Raw genomic sequence first — 18,116 nt, 5'->3', positions numbered from 1 at the left:
CTATCTTGGCGACTTTACTACAATGCTGATCAAATTAGCTTCTGTTCCTAAAACACGGCCCCCTCTTATCAATACTCCATGACTTTGTTCATGCTGTTCCCTCTCTGCAAAATGTCTTTTCTCTGCTTTTCTGTATACCCCAAATATATCTAATATTTCGAAGACAAAATCAGATGCCAAATAATCCATCAAGCTTTCCTTAGCCTCCGAGTGTTAAATACCTCTCGTGTGATTTCCCATGGCACTTTGTTGTAGTTCCTCTCCCACCTAATCACACCCTTGCTGCATTAGAGTTTATGACATCAATGTCTTGTCTTGACACCTGTCTCTTAAGAGCAGCAACTATGATATATTTATATATCTGTAGATACGTAAATCTAAAAAATTCACACGATAAGTGTTCAATGAATGTTCCCCAAGCTAAACTAATGAATAACAATTTGTACACCAAACACAATTGTAAAATAGAACAGTGAAAGGGACTGACTATACAAATTGATCCCCCATGCTTGTGGTAAAACTCCTACATAAATTACTGCAGAATTAATGCCAATAGAGAGGACAACTACGGCTAACACACCAGCATCTACAGGCTTGAAGGGGTTACGCAGATCTAACCACAAGGGGAAAAAGTTGTTCTTCATTTGCCTTCATTAAAGACTAATTTTAGGTCTTTTGGTAATTAAATGAACACATTGTTTATGCTCCATACACTTTAGACCCTGAGAGTCTTGGAAAATAGATGAAATTTCCAAGAATTAAAGTTTCCATTAACGCAAGTGCCAAAAATCAGGAGGCTTGACCTGTGGGAGAAAGCACATTTGTCTTTGCTGGCTTCTTTTCAAAAAGCTATAGATATTTACTGTAGGGCCTTTCTTGTGCGCAATTACTGTTTTATCATTCAGACAATCTAGACAAGAGGAAGAAGCTGCAACATTTCAGAAAGCAACCAATTACTGAAGACCTAATGATCATTTCAGTGCTCAAGTGTTGACCGCGGTCCCTGTTTGGGGTAAAATTTCTTCATTGAAAGAGACTGCTGCGAGTGGCTTCTTTTTCTTTCTTTTCTTTTTTCTTTCTTTCTTTCTTTTCTTTCTTTTTTCTTTCTCTCTCTTTCCTTCCTTCCTTCTTTCCTTCCTTTCTTTTCTTTCCCCCCTCCCTTCCTTCCTCCCTCCTTCCCTCCTTTCTCTCTCTCTTTCTTTCTTTCCTTTCTTTTCTCTCTTTCTTTCCCTTCCTCCCTTCCTTCCTTCGCTTTCCTTTCCTTTCTTTCATCTATCTTTCTTTTCTTTTCTTTTCTTTTTTTTGGGCATTGTTTTTGGGGTGTGTGTGTGTGTGTGTGTGTGTGTTTAATTTCCCGAGAACTTGCTTTGGCTGGTGAAGACATAGTTTACTACAGTGGGTTTCACAACATCTTCCACCTGTATCGTCCCCACTAGACGGAAATTTAATGTAAATGAAATTGTGTATGCGCACAGCTTGAACGCCCGGGAAGAATATTTTCTGACCTCTTTATCTGGTTTTATTCAATCCGAAGTAGCCCATTTATCTACTCACGTTACAAAATAAAACAAAAATAAAAAAACAAAATAAATCTCTTTACGTCAGTGCACTTGGACTCTCCAAGTTCTCTCCCCTGAGCAGAGAGCCTTTTAAAGACTTGTGTGGCACGCTGGCAGCAGGGAGGTCGCGGCTACTGGGCAAAGAGCTGGCTCCCAGGGCCCGCCCTCCCCCGCCGCCCCTCCCTCGGGCCTGCGCCCTCCCTCCCCGGGACTCGCCTTCGCCCCCTCCCCTCTGGCCCCCACCCCGCCACAGCCGCGGCCTCCGAGGTCTGACGCGCGTCAAAGCCCAAACTGGGAGGCTGATTTGTGGCGCATCCCGCGCCCCCCCCCTCTCCCCAGCCCCTCCTCCGCCCACGGCGGCGGCCAAGGGAGTTGAGCAGAGCAGGGGGAAGGGAAGATCTACACCCATCCCCCTTCCTCCAGCCCACCCCGCGTTTAGAGTCAATTGCACCTTTTATTATTGTAACTCTTCCCCTAGGACCAGCAGCCCCCGGATCTGTCCCTCCGGCCCTGGCGGCCGCGGCTCCCGCGCGCGGGGATGGCAGAGCGAGCGACCTGCCGGCGGGCGGTCGGGGAGTGCGAGGAGGTGCCGCCGCGCCCGCTGCCCGGAGTCTGTAAGTTTCAACGCTCCTCCCGGGGAGGGGAGGGGGAGGCTGTCCGCGTCCCCGCAAATGATTTAAAATGCAAAACACAGCGGCGGTTTACAGTGCTGGATGGACTTTTCGGGGCACACTCCCTGCTTAACTCTACCGCAGCCCGCAGGCTGCTGTCCGGGTTTTTCCTGCAGCTTGTACGGTTTGATCCCTTCGTTGTAAAAGAAAAAAGTTTTCAGTTTATAATATTATGAGTTCCATAGGAAACTTTTTTGTCGGCTTTTTAAAATGCAACTCAGACTTCCTTCAAATTTAAAATAATTCTTCATCATTTTTAAATTCCATACCACATCGCTTATTATTATTTTGTCAGATTACATTGAACATGTTATTTATACTGCGCAAAGGGCCGTGGCCTTGCCTTTGCTTACTTCTAAAAATAAGGGAGGAAGACTTTCTCCTCTTTAATAATGCTACATCATCGAAACACTTTAATGAGTAGATCGAGCTGGCCTTAATTTTCATAATCGACGCCACGTGCTTGTATCCTTGCCTTAATCTAGAGACGCGGTTAATAGCAGAGAATTATCTCTGAACCTGCTGTTTACAGGAGGCTCCTGGTTTTGTTTAACTAAGGCTATGCCCATGTGTGTTCAGAATGATAAGAAAAATTGAAACAGTTCCGATTCAGACCAAATAATTTATCTGGGATCCCAGAACTCGAGCACAATGCTAGATTCATGTTTGGGTTAATAAAATCAAACCTTTGATTTTACACGTCAGATGTGTAGACATATCCCTCAATACAAGGACTAATAGGTGAGGATATGGAGTTTGTTTAAGTTTTTTAATCAGCGTTTCCCCTGTGCAGGAGGACTGCAAGGAGAGCCAGATCCGAGGCAGGTGCATAGGTTGGCTATGGTGACAGGACGATGTTGGCCAGAAAGAGCATCATCCCTGAGGAGTATGTGCTGGCTCGCATCGCGGCAGAGAACCTGCGCAAGCCGCGCATTCGAGACCGCCTCCCTAAAGCCCGCTTCATCGCCAAGAGCGGGGCCTGCAACCTGGCCCACAAGAACATCCGTGAGCAAGGACGCTTCCTGCAGGACATCTTCACCACCTTGGTGGACCTGAAATGGCGCCACACGCTGGTCATCTTTACCATGTCCTTCCTCTGCAGCTGGCTGCTCTTCGCTATCATGTGGTGGCTGGTGGCCTTTGCCCACGGGGACATCTATGCTTACATGGAGAAAAGTGGAATGGAGAAAAGTGCTTTGGATTCCACTGTGTGTGTGACTAATGTCAGGTAAGAAGGCAGTGGGATGCGACAGGAGTTGAAAACAATATAGGAAAAATATCAAAATGCCCTTTCTCTTACCATTCTGTTTATTTTGTTGAAAGTGAAATAAAGGGTTTGTTTTAGAACCTTCAGAAACAAAAAAGCAAAATAAAGAACAAAACCTAGTATGTTAAACATCTTTTTAAATGAGGTTTTATAGATAAAGAGTCTGAAAATGTCGAGCTTCAGTCCTTTGGGCTAAGCCTTGAAAATATTATACCAGTTATGAAAAAAATGGTAGTTCAAAGGATTCCACAGAGTGACTTGCTCCAAAAAAAGCACACAGTTTTCTGTATGAAAAAGCTGCTGTCCATAGTTCCAGTGTCCACAAGTAAATATCTCGGATCAATAAAAAATATTGTGCAAATGCCAGTGACATTTTTCCAAGACTTCGTTTACCCATGACATTTTCAGAAATAGTAAGAAAAATGGGAAGACACGGGGTGAGTGGAAGTGTCCTAGATTAAAAATCTACTAAAAATGAAATGACAAATAAATATAAGCCCGTCTTCATCAAGATTATCTTAACATAGCTGATTTCTTTGTATCCAGAAGTTAAAAGTTATGCTAAGATTCAGAACTAGAAAGTATTAATTTTTAATGGAAATTAATCCAAAGTTTTTGTGGCAGGGATTATGTGGAAGCAACTGAATGTTATGGTCTTTCAGAGTTTTAATAGAATAGGAATAAGACAGTTCTTAGATGACCTAACTTTGGCTTCTGTCTTTTATATTGTAAGTATTTCAAAGATAGGTAAAATGAATTTGATTTCAGTGATTCCCCTGTCATGTTGTCACAGGCCCTAAGAACATTTAGTTGAGGTGATTTGTTTCTTAAGTTGTTTTGTTGGAAGACAGATAATTTATATCAATTGCAAAAATATTTACTCTGAAGTGAAACAATAGTGGAATAATACTGGAAAATTTTCCAGAACATTTTCTGAATAACATTCTAAAGTCACATAATGTGCAAAGCAAAGATACTTGAAAAATCACCATACTGCGAGGAAACTGTAAAGAATAAGACCTTTAGTGACCCTGTAATCTTATGAAGCTAGCATATCACTGCAAGCAGCAGACCCCAGACTGTGAACTTGTCCACCCTTCCATTTGCTAAGCAACTACAATGTCAGCCCTTCAGGAAGGGAAGGCAGCATTAGTGTGCAGAGATCACAGATTTCAGGTGGAATTTTGAGGAGCGAAACTATATTGAATTGATCCCTTGCTTTCACCATTGAGTAGATATTATTTTCTTTTCTCAAACTTTGTTGTCTCAAAGAAAATATAGGTGAAAAACATAGGTGATCATCAGTATACGAGATATAAAGGAAACAAAATACTTAAAATAGCTATGGAAATGTTTAATAGATATTTGAAGTTCAAATAGTATCTATAATATTTCTCCTTAAGAAACTTGGCACTAATTGAATCATTTTCATATCAAATTAAATGTTTAATAAATCTACTAAATGATATGGTGGGTACTGATAAAAAGAGACAAAAGAAATGATAATAAACCTTGAAAATATTAATAAATGACAGATTTTATTCACAAGACAAATATATTTTTGTGAATAAGAAGTTGTTGAGCAATTTATTAAATATATATCATCAAAAGTGATATCCTTTAATAGTTTTTTTGAAGGAATTTTACAGGCTACACTGGTTATTAAAAGCTATTTACTGGTACCTGTATTTTTCAAATAAGATGTGTTCTGAAGCATATTCATTTCCCTGAAACATTCCTGCTGGTGTGAACATTAAGACAACTGTGAGATATGGTGTCAAAAATACAATGGGACAAAGTTGATTTTATCAGCATAACAATTTTAGCATTTTAAATTGCACTTCTTACTTAAAATTATTTGACATCTTTTGAGGTTGTTCTTATTGATTTTATTTTAATGTTATGGTTCTATTTATACTTTAATCTCAACATAGTTTACTCATAACAAACCGTACATAATAAAAAATGTTTCACTAAAATACAGAAACAGAAAAATCCTTATTACCTCCCAATGGAAATTTAAAAGTTGACCAATAATAATTCTAGTTCTTTGCATGTCCTTTCCCTTCATAAGTTCAATGTCCAGCCATATCATCAAAATTGGAAACAACTTTTTAAAATGGATATTCAGCAGTATTTCCAAATCATGTTTGACCATTTGCATTTTAGGGTGACTCACTTTCTCCTTCGTGTAGATGATTTTTTAATAAGTCAGAAAATAGTCCAATATATTTCCTCTTTCTCATTAGTATTCAGCATAACTTTCTCTGTAACAGAACAAAGGAGCAGCTAGACACTTTTATCTCTTGAGATTGCTTAGCATGGCAGGTGTCAATAAAAGGCTGGGTCTTGCACCATTTATAATGTTTACAATTAAATTCTTTCATAAACAATGTACAAAACATGAATAGTCTCTCAAGCCATTAAAACAAAACATTTGGGATATTCATCAGCACACTGCTCCCTGAAGCATGGAAGCATTATCAGAAATCAATGTTGTATCCATGCACGTCCTCTGGGGTCCATTTCTACTCTTTGCCATGTTTTTGGACCACACTATATATCTTGCTATGTGTTGCTAGTGCAAAAAGCAATTACTGCAGTTTCCCGTGATTCATTTTAGCAACAAAAGAGAGAAAAAGCAACTTTAATACTCCACTTAAAAGTTAATCGAAAGAGTAATTTGTGTATTTTTGCTTACCCCTCATGGTTTCCTGCCGAAGTGCATTATGTATACTAACTACTCAAATGTTTAAACATTTCACTCACTCATTGCCCGTGGCATTAATAAATAGATAATACCTTGACAGATGGCTGATGCAGGGCTTGTCTTCTATAAAATTAGATAAGTTAGAAATAGAGGATGAGCAAAGATTGTTTCTGTGAAGAAGCCATGGCAGCACTGGATAGGTAGTTAAGTGAATAAATTAATAATAACCAAATGTTATAGTTCTCAGCAGGGGGATAAATCAGAATCACCCGAGAGCTTTTCAAGAGTCTTCACCAGGTCCACCATGAACCTACCAAATCAATGGCTGTTTACTCAGATATGGAGTAATTTACTCAGATACGTATAATTTGAAAAAGCTTCCCAACAAAATCCTGACACTTCTTGGCCCCCTTCCTTTGCTTCGTTCAGAGGACTAGGCCGAATTGAGAGGATTCAAGTTCATATCAATTATAGGTATACCTTGAGCTATTGCAGTTTTGATTCCAGAGCCCCACAGTAAAATGAGCCACACAAATTCTTTTTTTCCCAGTACACATAAAAGTTATGTTTACATTATACTATAGTTTACTAAGTGTGCAATAGCATTATGTCTAAAAAAATACATAACTTAATTTAAAAAATAATTTAATGCTAAAAAATGATAATTATCTGAGCCTTCAGTAAGTCATAATCTTTTTGCTGATGGAAGGTCCTGCCTTGATGTAGATGGCTACTGACTGATCAGGGTGGTGGTTGCTGAAGGCTGGGGTGGCTGTGGCAATTTCTTAAAGTCAGACAAAAATGAAGTTTGCCATATTGATTGACTCTTCCTTTCATGAGAGAGTTCTCTGTAGCATGCAATGCTGTTTGATAACATTTTACCCATAGTAAAAACAGTAGAACTTCTTATCAAAATGGGAGTCAATCCTCTCAGGACCTGCTACTGCTACTGCTATATCAACTAAGTTGATGTATCTTCTAAATCCTTTGTTGTCATTTCAACAATGTGAATAGTATCCTCACCAGGAGTAGATTCCATCTCGAGAAACCACTTTCTTTGCTCATCCACAAGAACGAACTCTTTATCCGTTCAAGTTTTATCGTGAGATTGCAACGATTCAGTCATATATGTTCAGGCTCCACTGCTAACTCTAGTTCTCTTACTATTTCTACATCCACAGTTCCTTCCTCTACTGAATTCTTGAACAACTCAAAGTCATCCATGAGGGTTGGAGTCAACTTCTTCCAAACTCCTGTTCCTGTTGATATTGGACCTCCTCCCATAAATCATGAATGTTCTTAATGGCATCTGAAATGGTGCATTCTTTCCAGAAGGTTTTCAATTTACTTTGCCTAGATCCATCAGAGGAAGCACTGTGTATGGCACCTATAGCCTTACAAAATGTATTTCTTAAATATTAAGACTTGAAAGTCAAAATGACTTCTTGATCCATGGACCACAGGATGGATGTTGTGTCAGAAAGCATGAAAACAACATTCACCTCCTTGCGCATCTCTATCAAAGCTCTTGGGTGACTAGGCACATTGTCAATGAGCAGTAAGATTTTGAAAGAAATCCCTTTTTTTCCAAGCAGTTGGTCTCAATGGTTGATTTAAAATATGCAGTAAACCCTGCTGTAAACAGATGTACTGCCATATAGGCATTGTTGTTCCATTTATAAAGGACAGGCAGAGTTGGTTTAGTATATTATTCTTAAGGACCCTAGGATTTTCAAAATGGTAAATGAGCAATGATGTCCACTTAAACTCACCAGCTGCATTGGCCCCTAACAAGAGTCAGCCTGTCCTTTAGAGCTTTAAAGCCAAACATTGACTTTTTTTCTCTAACTATGAAAGTTCTAGGTAACATCTTCCTCCAATAGAAAGCTGTTTCATCTACATTGAAAATATGTTGTTTAGTGCATCCACTTTCATCAATTATTATATTTTAGCTGAATCTTCTGAATCACTTGCTGTAGCTTCTACATCAGCACTTGCAGCTTGACTTTGCACTTTTATGTTATGGAGGAAGCTTATTTCCTTAAACCTCACGAAGCAACATTTGCTAGCTTCAAACTTTCCTTCCACAGCTTTCTCACTTTTCTCATCCTTCATAAAATTGAAGAGAGATTCTTGCTCTGGATTAGACTTTGGTTGCAGGAATGTTGTAGCTGGTTTGGTGTTCTATCCAGACCGCTCAAACTTTCTCCATATCAGCAATAAGGCTGTTTTGCTCTCTTATCATTTGTGTGTTCCCTGAATAGCACTTTTGATTTTCTTCCAGCATTTTTTTTGTGCATTCACAACTTGGCTAATCATTTGGTGCCAGAGGCCTAGCTTTCAGCCTGTCTTGGCTTTGAACATGCGTTCCTCACTAAGCTTAATCATTTCTAGCTTTTGATTTAAAGTGAGAGAAGTGTGACTTTTCCTTTCTCTTGAACACTTGGACATCACGATAGGGTTATTAATTGGGCTAATTTCAATATCGTTGTGTGTTAGGAAATAGGGAGGCCCAAACTGAGAGAAAGAGAGACAGGGAACAGCTGGCGTGTGGAGCAGTGAGAACACACAACATTTATTGATTAAGATCGCCATCTTATATGGGCGTGGTTCCTGGTGCCCCAAACCAATTGCCATAGTGACACCAAAGATCAGATCACAATAACAGATACAATAATGAAATAGTTTGAAGTATTGTGAGAATCACCAAAATGTAACACAGAGACACAAAGGTGAGCATGTGCTCTTGGAAAAATGGAACTCATAGACTTGCTGGATACAGCTTGCCACACACCTTCAAGTTGTAAAAAAATACAGTATCTGTGAAATACAATAAAGCAAGGTGTGCCTGTACATGATCATGATGGAGTCATTTACTAATCTCTGCCTCTAATTCTTCCCTTAGTAGCCCCATATTCTCTTGAGCACTTAGAGAACAAAATAAGATAAGAAACAGTTCTTTTCAAGTGGAAAAACATTATTTTTTAATTAAAAATACTAGTATTTTGGAATGATGTGTTTTGTACCACTTTTTAGCACTCTGCTTTCTCTATATAAGGTGGAAAATAACTGTTAGCTAATGCATATGATTTTAGGGATTATAAATAATAAAAAGTTCACGCATTACTCAGTACCTCCCATATGAGTCAAGTCTCTTAAACATAGATATGCAATAAATAAGAAACATCTACCTGTTAGAAAGTATTACTAAGTAAATTATGCCTTTGTGAAAGTAAAGTATTAGACAAATTAAAATATACCTAAGAATATAAATATCCATATTTATTGTATGAAGACTTTCACACAATTAGGCCCATGACCTAGGCAACATTAATAGAATGGGATCCCAGAAGTCTGGAGGTAGATGCGTGCAGAAGAAAGAGCGAGAGAGTGAGAGAGCAACACAGAGAGGGCATTCCAAGTTAAGTTAGCTAGTCTTTCCAAAAGCATTTCATAATCTTTGGAGGAAGAAAAAGAAAAGTGCAGCTTGCCATGCCATTTCATTATTCACAATTTGACCTGATGCTGTTGTTTTCTGATATCACTCCTTCCAGGTCTTTCACCTCTGCTTTTCTCTTCTCCATTGAGGTTCAAGTGACCATTGGATTTGGAGGGAGAATGATGACAGAGGAATGCCCTCTGGCCATCACAGTTTTGATTCTCCAGAACATTGTGGGTCTGATCATCAATGCAGTCATGTTAGGCTGCATTTTCATGAAAACAGCTCAGGCTCACAGAAGGGCAGAAACTTTGATTTTCAGCCGCCATGCTGTGATTGCCGTCCGAAATGGCAAGCTGTGCTTCATGTTCCGAGTGGGCGACCTGAGGAAAAGCATGATCATTAGTGCCTCAGTGCGCATCCAGGTGGTCAAGAAAACAACTACGCCGGAAGGGGAGGTGGTGCCTATTCACCAACTGGATATCCCTGTCGATAACCCCATTGAGAGCAATAACATTTTTCTGGTGGCCCCTTTGATCATCTGCCACGTGATTGACAAGCGCAGCCCCCTGTATGAGATTTCAGCAACTGACCTGGCCAACCAAGACCTGGAGGTCATAGTCATCCTGGAAGGAGTGGTTGAAACTACTGGCATCACCACACAAGCACGAACCTCCTACATTGCTGAGGAGATCCAGTGGGGCCACCGCTTTGTGTCTATCGTGACCGAGGAGGAAGGAGTGTATTCTGTGGATTACTCCAAATTTGGCAACACTGTTAAAGTAGCTGCTCCTCGGTGCAGTGCCCGAGAGCTGGATGAGAAGCCTTCCATCCTTATTCAGACTCTCCAAAAGAGTGAACTGTCCCATCAAAATTCTCTGAGGAAGCGCAATTCCATGCGAAGAAACAATTCCATGAGGAGGAATAACTCTATCCGAAGGAACAACTCTTCCCTTATTGTGCCCAAGGTGCAATTTATGACTCCAGAAGGAAATCAGAACACATCAGAGTCATGACAGCAAGATACTCCAAGACAGTCTTTTATCAAGTTTGGATGGTTTATGCCTGACACTGTCAGGCCAAACCATAGCTGGAACACAATAATTTGTCCTTCTATATTATATTACACTAAATGATATTCATATTCAAGCAACAGCACTTTCTATAGTAATAAACAATAATACACAAAGTGAAGGATTCATGGCTTATACTTGTTTTCTATGTGCAAAATTTGCAGTGATATGCTTAAATTATGTATAGGAAGTGGTGTGCACTCATTTATTTCCATTTGAAACACAAGAATTACATTAATAGTAATAGACATTTAATGCAAAATTTGGCCAAGGAATGAGTCTGTTTGAAATGCTTAGGTAGTGAAACTGGAGATCTGTTTCTATTGTTTATTCTCTAGGAATGCAAACAGAATAGGAGGGAGAACCAAAATGATGTTAACACCTTTTGCATATCAAACTTCTCCTTTCTCTATGATACCACACCTGGTTGGAAGCCTCAGGCAGAAACTGCTTAGGTCAATGTGTGTCTAATTGGATTCAGTTCATTCACTTGGTCCTTCATAATGACTTCCAGGGGTTTCCTGGTCCTCCATATGCAGCCTGTTGAGCAGAACTGGACAAGGAGTCTTTGGACAAAAGCTAACTCCTGTCTCATTTAGGACTGGGTTCCCAACAGTGACAGCCACTTCCTTCAACTTCTCACTTCTTAGGAGCCCCCACAGGGAAATACTATATTGAATATTTTATTAAAACATTTTCTTTGTACTCACTGTAGTTTTGTGATTCCTCTTTCACAGAATCATCCCAAGTTAAAACTCATGAAAAAACATTTTTAGAGGCATGTAAAAGAGATGTCAAACAGTGATACCACTCACCTCTGAGATTCCTCTCTCTGAGATCTATTGCCAACAGAACTACCTTCTTTTTTTTTTTTTTTTTTTGCTTTGTTTTGATTTTATTTAAAGCTTTAAAATGTCCTCTTGGTTTTTCAGCCTGAAATATGAAAATCCTATAAGCTTTTTTTCTTTGAATCTCCCACCTCCCATCTAAAAACTATATTCCCTTCCCATTAATATTTGAATTCAGGCCTGGCATACGTAGATTTAGCATTTATCTCATTTGCTAATATGAGATTTTCCATCAAATCTTGATTTAACCATTTTTAGCTCCTGCCTCTTTAAGGAAGGAATGAGTGAGTAGAGAGAAGTACTAGGTTACTAAGCTATGTATGGCTTTATTCTTAATATTTCATACAACTAAACATCAGAAAGCTGAGCTATTGTATAACCTTTCACATAGATTTTTGGTTTGTGTTTATTTTATTCTATTTATGAACATTGAAATAGACAGGTAATCATAAATATGTTCCAATCCTATCTTAAACAAAAGACTCATGATTCTAACCAGGTGAATGGAAATTGTTATCAGGTTATTGAGTTAATCATTCCTGAAAAAGTTCTAACCATTCCTTTGAACTCCAGACTCATAGATCAAACAGGTACTTGAAGCTCCACTTGGATATCGAATAAGCAGTTAAAACTTATGTGTAAAACCAAATGTTTCATTCCTACTCACAAAGCCTGCCCCTCCGTCCAGTCTTTCTTCCAGTCACTCAGGCCAACACCAGCAAGTCATCCTTGATGCCTCTTCCAGGCCTTCCATGCCTTCCTTTAGCAACATCTCTTGGCTCTGCCTTCAGAATACATCCAGAGTATGACCCATTCTCTCCACCGCAGCACTTTCGTCAGAGTCTAAGCAGGGCTGTTCATCACCCAGTGTGTATGAAGGCCAATTGTTAGAACAGCAAAACATTTCTTATATGTTGCTAAGGAAAATCTATCTTAATAACACTTAGCCCAACAGCAACTACAGTGGTGGATATCAGACCTCGTCGCAGTTCTGGAACGGATGCGGGTTCCCACCTCCCCGCCCCATGGCAGCTGAGCAAACCCAGAAGGCAGCTGCCACCCCAGCAGTACGAATGCATCTGGTGCCTGACTGTCGTCAGTAGCAGCCCAAGGTTTGTGGAGGTGACACAGGCTGCAGGGCAGGTGATGTTGGGACACAGTCAGTGGAGCTGACATGCAGGACTTCTGAGTCCAGGGGCACCAGGGGCGAAGCTGGCTGTGGAGCACAGGCAGTTCCCCCAGCCACCTTCCAGCTGCAACCGAGTGCTGGGTGCTAAGGACCTAATGACCATCAATTTAACTGGCAAAGCCATGGAAGCGTTTGATGGGGCTTCCCTTCCCTATGTCAAGTCCTGACTCAGATGGGGACCTCATTTAGCTAGTGACAGCCACATCAAACAAAAGACCCCATCAACAATTTCTAAAAAGCTGCAAATGTTTTAGAGAGTATTAGCATGATTTTATCACCTATTTTTTTTTTTTTTTTTTGAGACAGAGTCTCACTCTGTTGCCCAGGCTAGAGTGAGTGCCGTGGCGTCAGCCTAGCTCACAGCAACCTCAAACTCCTGGGCTCAAGCGATCCTCCTGTCTCAGCCTCCCGAGTAGCTGGGACTACAGGCATGCACCACCATGCCCGGCTAATTTTTTCTATATATATTTTTAGCTGTCCATATAATTTCTTTCTATTTTTTAGTAGAGATGGGGTCTCGCTCTTGCTCAGGCTGGTCTTGAACTCCTGAGCTCAAACGATCCGCCCACCTCGGCCTCCCAGAGTGCTAGGATTACAGGCGTGAGCCACCGCGCCCGGCCTATCACCTATTTTTGCTAAAATATATTTCATTCGGTAAGCAATTTTGAGAACTATATAGTTTAGTTTTAGGAAACAAGAAGATTGATGCTCTTGTTCTCTGTCTCCCTGTCTCTCTCTCTATATGTATGATTTTGATATGTATTAAAATGAAATATTATTTTACACTCAGTATTTAGGTTCTCCACTTCCACCCTAAACAGCCACAATATTCTTTTAAATCATTATTCAAATTACATCACCTCTTCTTAAAACCCTCCTTTGGCTTTCAATTTTTCTTAAAATGAAAACCAAAATTCTTACCAGAGCCCACGAGCCACTACATCTTGTTGTCACTACCCTTCCCCTCAGTGAGTCCCTGCTTTACCACGCTGGCCTTTCTGGTCTTTGACACAGAGACGTGTGTCCTCCTCATTCAGAGTTTGCTTCTACCTGGAGCATTCCCACCTCCCCTCCCCCCACCCTACCCCCCCATCCCACCCCAGAAAGCCTCATGGGTCTCCTGTTTTTTTTTTTTTTTTTTTTTTTTTTTTTTGAGACAGAGTCTCACTCTGTTGCCCAGGCTAGAGTGAGTGCCGTGGCGTCAGCCTAGCTCACAGCAACCTCAAACTCCTGAACTCAAGGGATCCTCCTGTCTCAGCCTCCCAAGTAGCTGGGACTACAGGCATGTGCCACCATGCCCGGCTAATTTTTTTCTATATATATTTTTAGCTGTCCATATAATTTCTTTCTATTTTTAGTAGAGATGGGGTCTCGCTCTTGCTCAGGCTGGTCTCGAACTTCTGAGCTCAAACGATCCGCCCACCTCGGCCTCCCAGAGTGCTAGGATTACAGGCGTGAGCCACCGCGCCCGGCCAGGTCTCCTGTTATTTAGGTCTCTGCTTACCCTCTCATGAGGCCGTAGAGTATGGTGGTTAAGAAAATATTCTGCAGCTAGACTTTCTAAGTTTAAATTTCAACTTCAACAGTTAGCTTCTGTGAGGCTTTGACAAGATTAACTTCTTTGTGCCTCAATTTCCCAATATATAAAATCAGAATGATTATAGTATCTCCCTCAGGTTTTTTGTGAGGATTAAATGAGTTAACATATATAAAGAGCTTAAAAGAATTTAATTCATTCACCCAGAGCAAATGCTTGAGGTAAAGAACGACTTGAAACAAATTGGACTCTTAGTAAATGACTAATGCAGTGCATTACATTGTTTTTTCTATACCACAGAGATATAAAAAACAAAAAACCTTTGCAACCTAAATCTGATCTCTTAAAAACTCCAACCAAGCTGGGCATGGGGGCTCACACCTGTAATCCTAGCACTTTGGGAGGCCAAGTGGGAGGGTCGCTTGAGCCCAGGAGTTCAAGACTAGCCTGGGCAACACAGTGAGACTCTGTGGCTGCAAAAAAAAATTTTTTAAACTAGCCAGCATGGTGGTATGTGCCTGTAGTCCCAGCTACTTGGGAGGCTGAGGCAGGAGGATCGCTTGAGCCCAGGAGTTAGAGGTTGTAGTGAACTATGATGATGTCACTGTACTCCAGCTTGGGTGACAGAGCAAGACCCTGTCTCTATAAAAACAAAACAAAATACTCTGTAGCAGAGACCTTACATCTTCCCGTTCCCGGTTGCTTTTTCTGATTCTTTGACATCTACCACTTGCCAGTCTTCAAAGATTATCACGTATAAAATATTAAAATGTATAAAGAGAAACATTTTGCATACAGAGATTTCTGGTTTCACATGTCTATCATTTATTCATTCATTTAGTAATATATATTGAACATCTGCCATTTTGGACATTTACCATCTGGCAAAAATAACTAAGTGTGTCTATTTTCCCTAAAGAGGAGTAAAAATTGATGGCTGGGGCACGTGCTGATTCTGCTCCCGAGTAATCAGAGGTGGAAAGTATCAGGTGAGAAAAACTGGATTCCACGCCAGAATGACAGAAGAGGCACTTCCATCTCAAAATCAAAATCGAAACCTACGCCTAGTTACTGAGCAGGCATGGGAAGAAAGCGGAAGATCCAGAACTGTTGCCCATGTAGCTTTGCTGAGAGCTGGGTGAGGAAATAGAACACTGTTTGTCCTTGGAACTATCATTTTTCCCTGCTTTACTGTATCCCAATACCAGGGTTTTATTCTACAATTCCTCATAATCTCCCACTTAGTTCAAGACTCTAAGTAAAAATCCCATTGCCCCTGCACATAGCCCTTTCTGAATATCCCTTGCCAAGTGTTCTGACACATAATTGTATCACAGAACCGACAGTGTCCCAGTGGCTTAAGGAAATGACCTTAGTTCCCAAAGAAAATCTAACTCTCAGAGAGTAAGTTAGTCACTTAGTGAACATAGGGCAGCATTTTTTTCCCCTTCTAATAGTTGGATTCGTTTTGTTGTTGTTTAATGACTTGGCATTCCTAGACCGAGAAGTTTCCTCTTTGATAATAAATCCATCATAGATAAAGAAGAAAGAATGAAAAGATATCTCCATCTCCTGGGGCGCCCACCCCCAACTTTTGTTATTTTCAGCATGTAGAAGGTAGAGACAGAACTGAAATTAGTGTCTCCAAGGACCAGCGCATTAAAGCAACCATAACAAATCCTACAGGCTGTTTGAGAGGAAACCCCAGGGCCATGCGCTTCCCATGATCTTTACACACAATTCTCATCAATGGTGATGGGAATTTCCCCCACAGACCTAGGAAGGATGTGACTCTAATTACACTCCTTGATAATTTACTGCAAAGATAAGTTTAAGTTCATGAAAATTTTAAGCCTTTAACTCCAGATCAAAATACCACATCAGAGTCCAATTTCATTTGAGATTATTTACATCTTCATGAGTACTGGTTTTCATGAGGTGTTCTAGTTCTCATGAACATTTTCTTGGCTGTACCCTGTGGCACCCCTCCCTCCATGCCAATATTCCCTGGGGTAGTTGGAACAAAACTATTGCATTACACCGAGGTTATTTCAATTACTTGAAGAAACAAAAATATTAAGCCTGGATTTCCACACACTACTGGATTGCTTCAGTGTGCATTGAAAAAGTGGGGGATAAAACAGTTATCTGTAGAAATGAAGTTAAGATAGGCAGTGCTTGTCACTGAAACTGTACAGACGAACAGTTTTCAAATGGCTTCAATTATTTGCCACTGACTGGTGAAGAAAGCCCATCGTCTCTAAGCATGATAGTCAAGTCTCCTTGTAGTCTGATTCCGATACACGTTTCCAGCTTCATTTTCTGCCCCCACCCCCAACACCTTACAATGCTTTGAGTTCACTGAATGGTTCTCTCACATTCAAGTCTGCAAGTTGCTGGGGCTGAAATCCTGTACTTGCTCTATCCACCAAAACTACTGCTTTTGCAAAGCTTTCTCAAATCTTCCACTTAAATTATGCCTTTATCCCTGCAATATATAATTCTATTTATTGGTTATTGCATAATCACTCTCATATCATGTAGCTCTCCCACTAGATTGTCTTTTACCCAAACTACTTATCACAGGGCTTGCCTAAAATAGATGCCGATAGCCGCCTGATAGTTATCCCCCCAAAATCCATTCTTTCTTTCCTTCATAGCAACAGAGTTTGAGCTAAGCACGTGACCATTCAGCTGGAAGTTGTACATTCCCCAGCCACTGTTGCAGTTAGTTGTGTACATGTGCCTAATTTGGGGTTGATGGCCTGTGAGCAGAAGCCAATGGACTACTTCCAATTCTTGACTTTAAAAACCCTGAGCTTGTGTTTCTCCACATCTTCCCCTCCCTTGGACTGGGCACATATGTGATGGAGATCCAACTTCGACCAGGCTGATGAAGACACAACTATGGAGCAAAAAGATGGAAGTAACCTCACACACCAAATGACTCTGTGCCATAGAGCCATACCAGCCTGGACTGCATACTTCTAGATAGTTAGAGAAAGAGAGAAATAAATGTCTATATTATTTTAGTGTTTGTCTTATTTTGTTTTTTGATTGCTTGTTTGCATGCTTTATTACTGTACTACAGCTTAGCCTTTATCCTGACTAATACAATGCTAAATTAGATCAAATGGAGAGGTAACCCACGGAGTGGCAGAAAATATTTGCAATCTTCATATTCTGCAAAAGACTCATGTCTAAAATTTATAAAGAACTCTAACAAATCTATCAGAAAAATGCAGACAAGTGAATATAAATAATTGACAAATGACATGGAAAAGTATATCATAAAAGAGAAAACCCAAAAAGGCAACACACATATCCAAAAGTAAGCAATTTCATTACTAATCCAGAAATGCAAAATTAAAACCACAATGCAATGCCATTATATGCCATGAGAACTGTTTAATTGGAAAAAAAAGTGTTAAAGAGGATAAGGAGCAACTGGAACTCAAATATATTACAAGAGAGAGGGTATATTGCCATGATCACTTTGAAAACTGTCAGCGTCTTGTAAAACAAAATATAACAAACCTTATGACTGATCAATTCCATTTTAGGTACATGCTCAAAAGGCTTACACAAGAATGTGTTCCATTATCACTGTGTTCCATAGCAATAACGGAACACATTCCTAAACTGGAAACTACCCAAATGTTCCTCTACAATAAAGCAGATATACAAATTGCCATATATTTATACAATAGAATACTACAGAACAATTAGAAACAATAATTTACAATTATTCCCAATAGTATTGATATATCTAATAAACAGAGTATCGAGCAAATCAAAAGACTCTATCTATATGATTCTATTT

The 18,116-nt window shown here is 40.0% G+C and overlaps 1 protein-coding gene across 1 annotated transcript; it reads left to right on the top strand.

Moving 5' to 3' along the window:
• Positions 1–1,868: 1,868 nt before the first annotated feature.
• Positions 1,869–11,424, top strand: KCNJ8 (potassium inwardly rectifying channel subfamily J member 8). Its single transcript, XM_069490135.1, has 3 exons — positions 1,869–2,173; positions 3,024–3,458; positions 9,762–11,424. Exons 2-3 carry the CDS (start codon positions 3,085–3,087, stop codon positions 10,660–10,662), a joined length of 1,275 nt encoding a protein of 424 aa, XP_069346236.1. The 5' UTR covers positions 1,869–2,173; positions 3,024–3,084; the 3' UTR covers positions 10,663–11,424.
• The last annotated feature ends 6,692 nt before the right edge of the window (positions 11,425–18,116 follow it).

This window comes from Eulemur rufifrons, chromosome 16, assembly GCF_041146395.1.
Source record: "Eulemur rufifrons isolate Redbay chromosome 16, OSU_ERuf_1, whole genome shotgun sequence".
Lineage (NCBI taxonomy): Eukaryota > Metazoa > Chordata > Mammalia > Primates > Lemuridae > Eulemur > Eulemur rufifrons.
Note: the sequence above shows the minus strand (reverse complement) of the source record. Positions and strands in the feature narration are given on the sequence as shown.

Bases quoted from the DNA above. Each gene is read 5' to 3' on its own strand.
- KCNJ8 (XM_069490135.1), top strand. From the start codon at position 3,085: ATGTTGGCCAGAAAGAGCATCATCCCTGAGGAGTATGTGCTGGCTCGC. The intron at 3,459-9,761 runs GTAAGAAGGCAG...CACTCCTTCCAG, and splicing joins GTGTGTGTGACTAATGTCAG to GTCTTTCACCTCTGCTTTTC.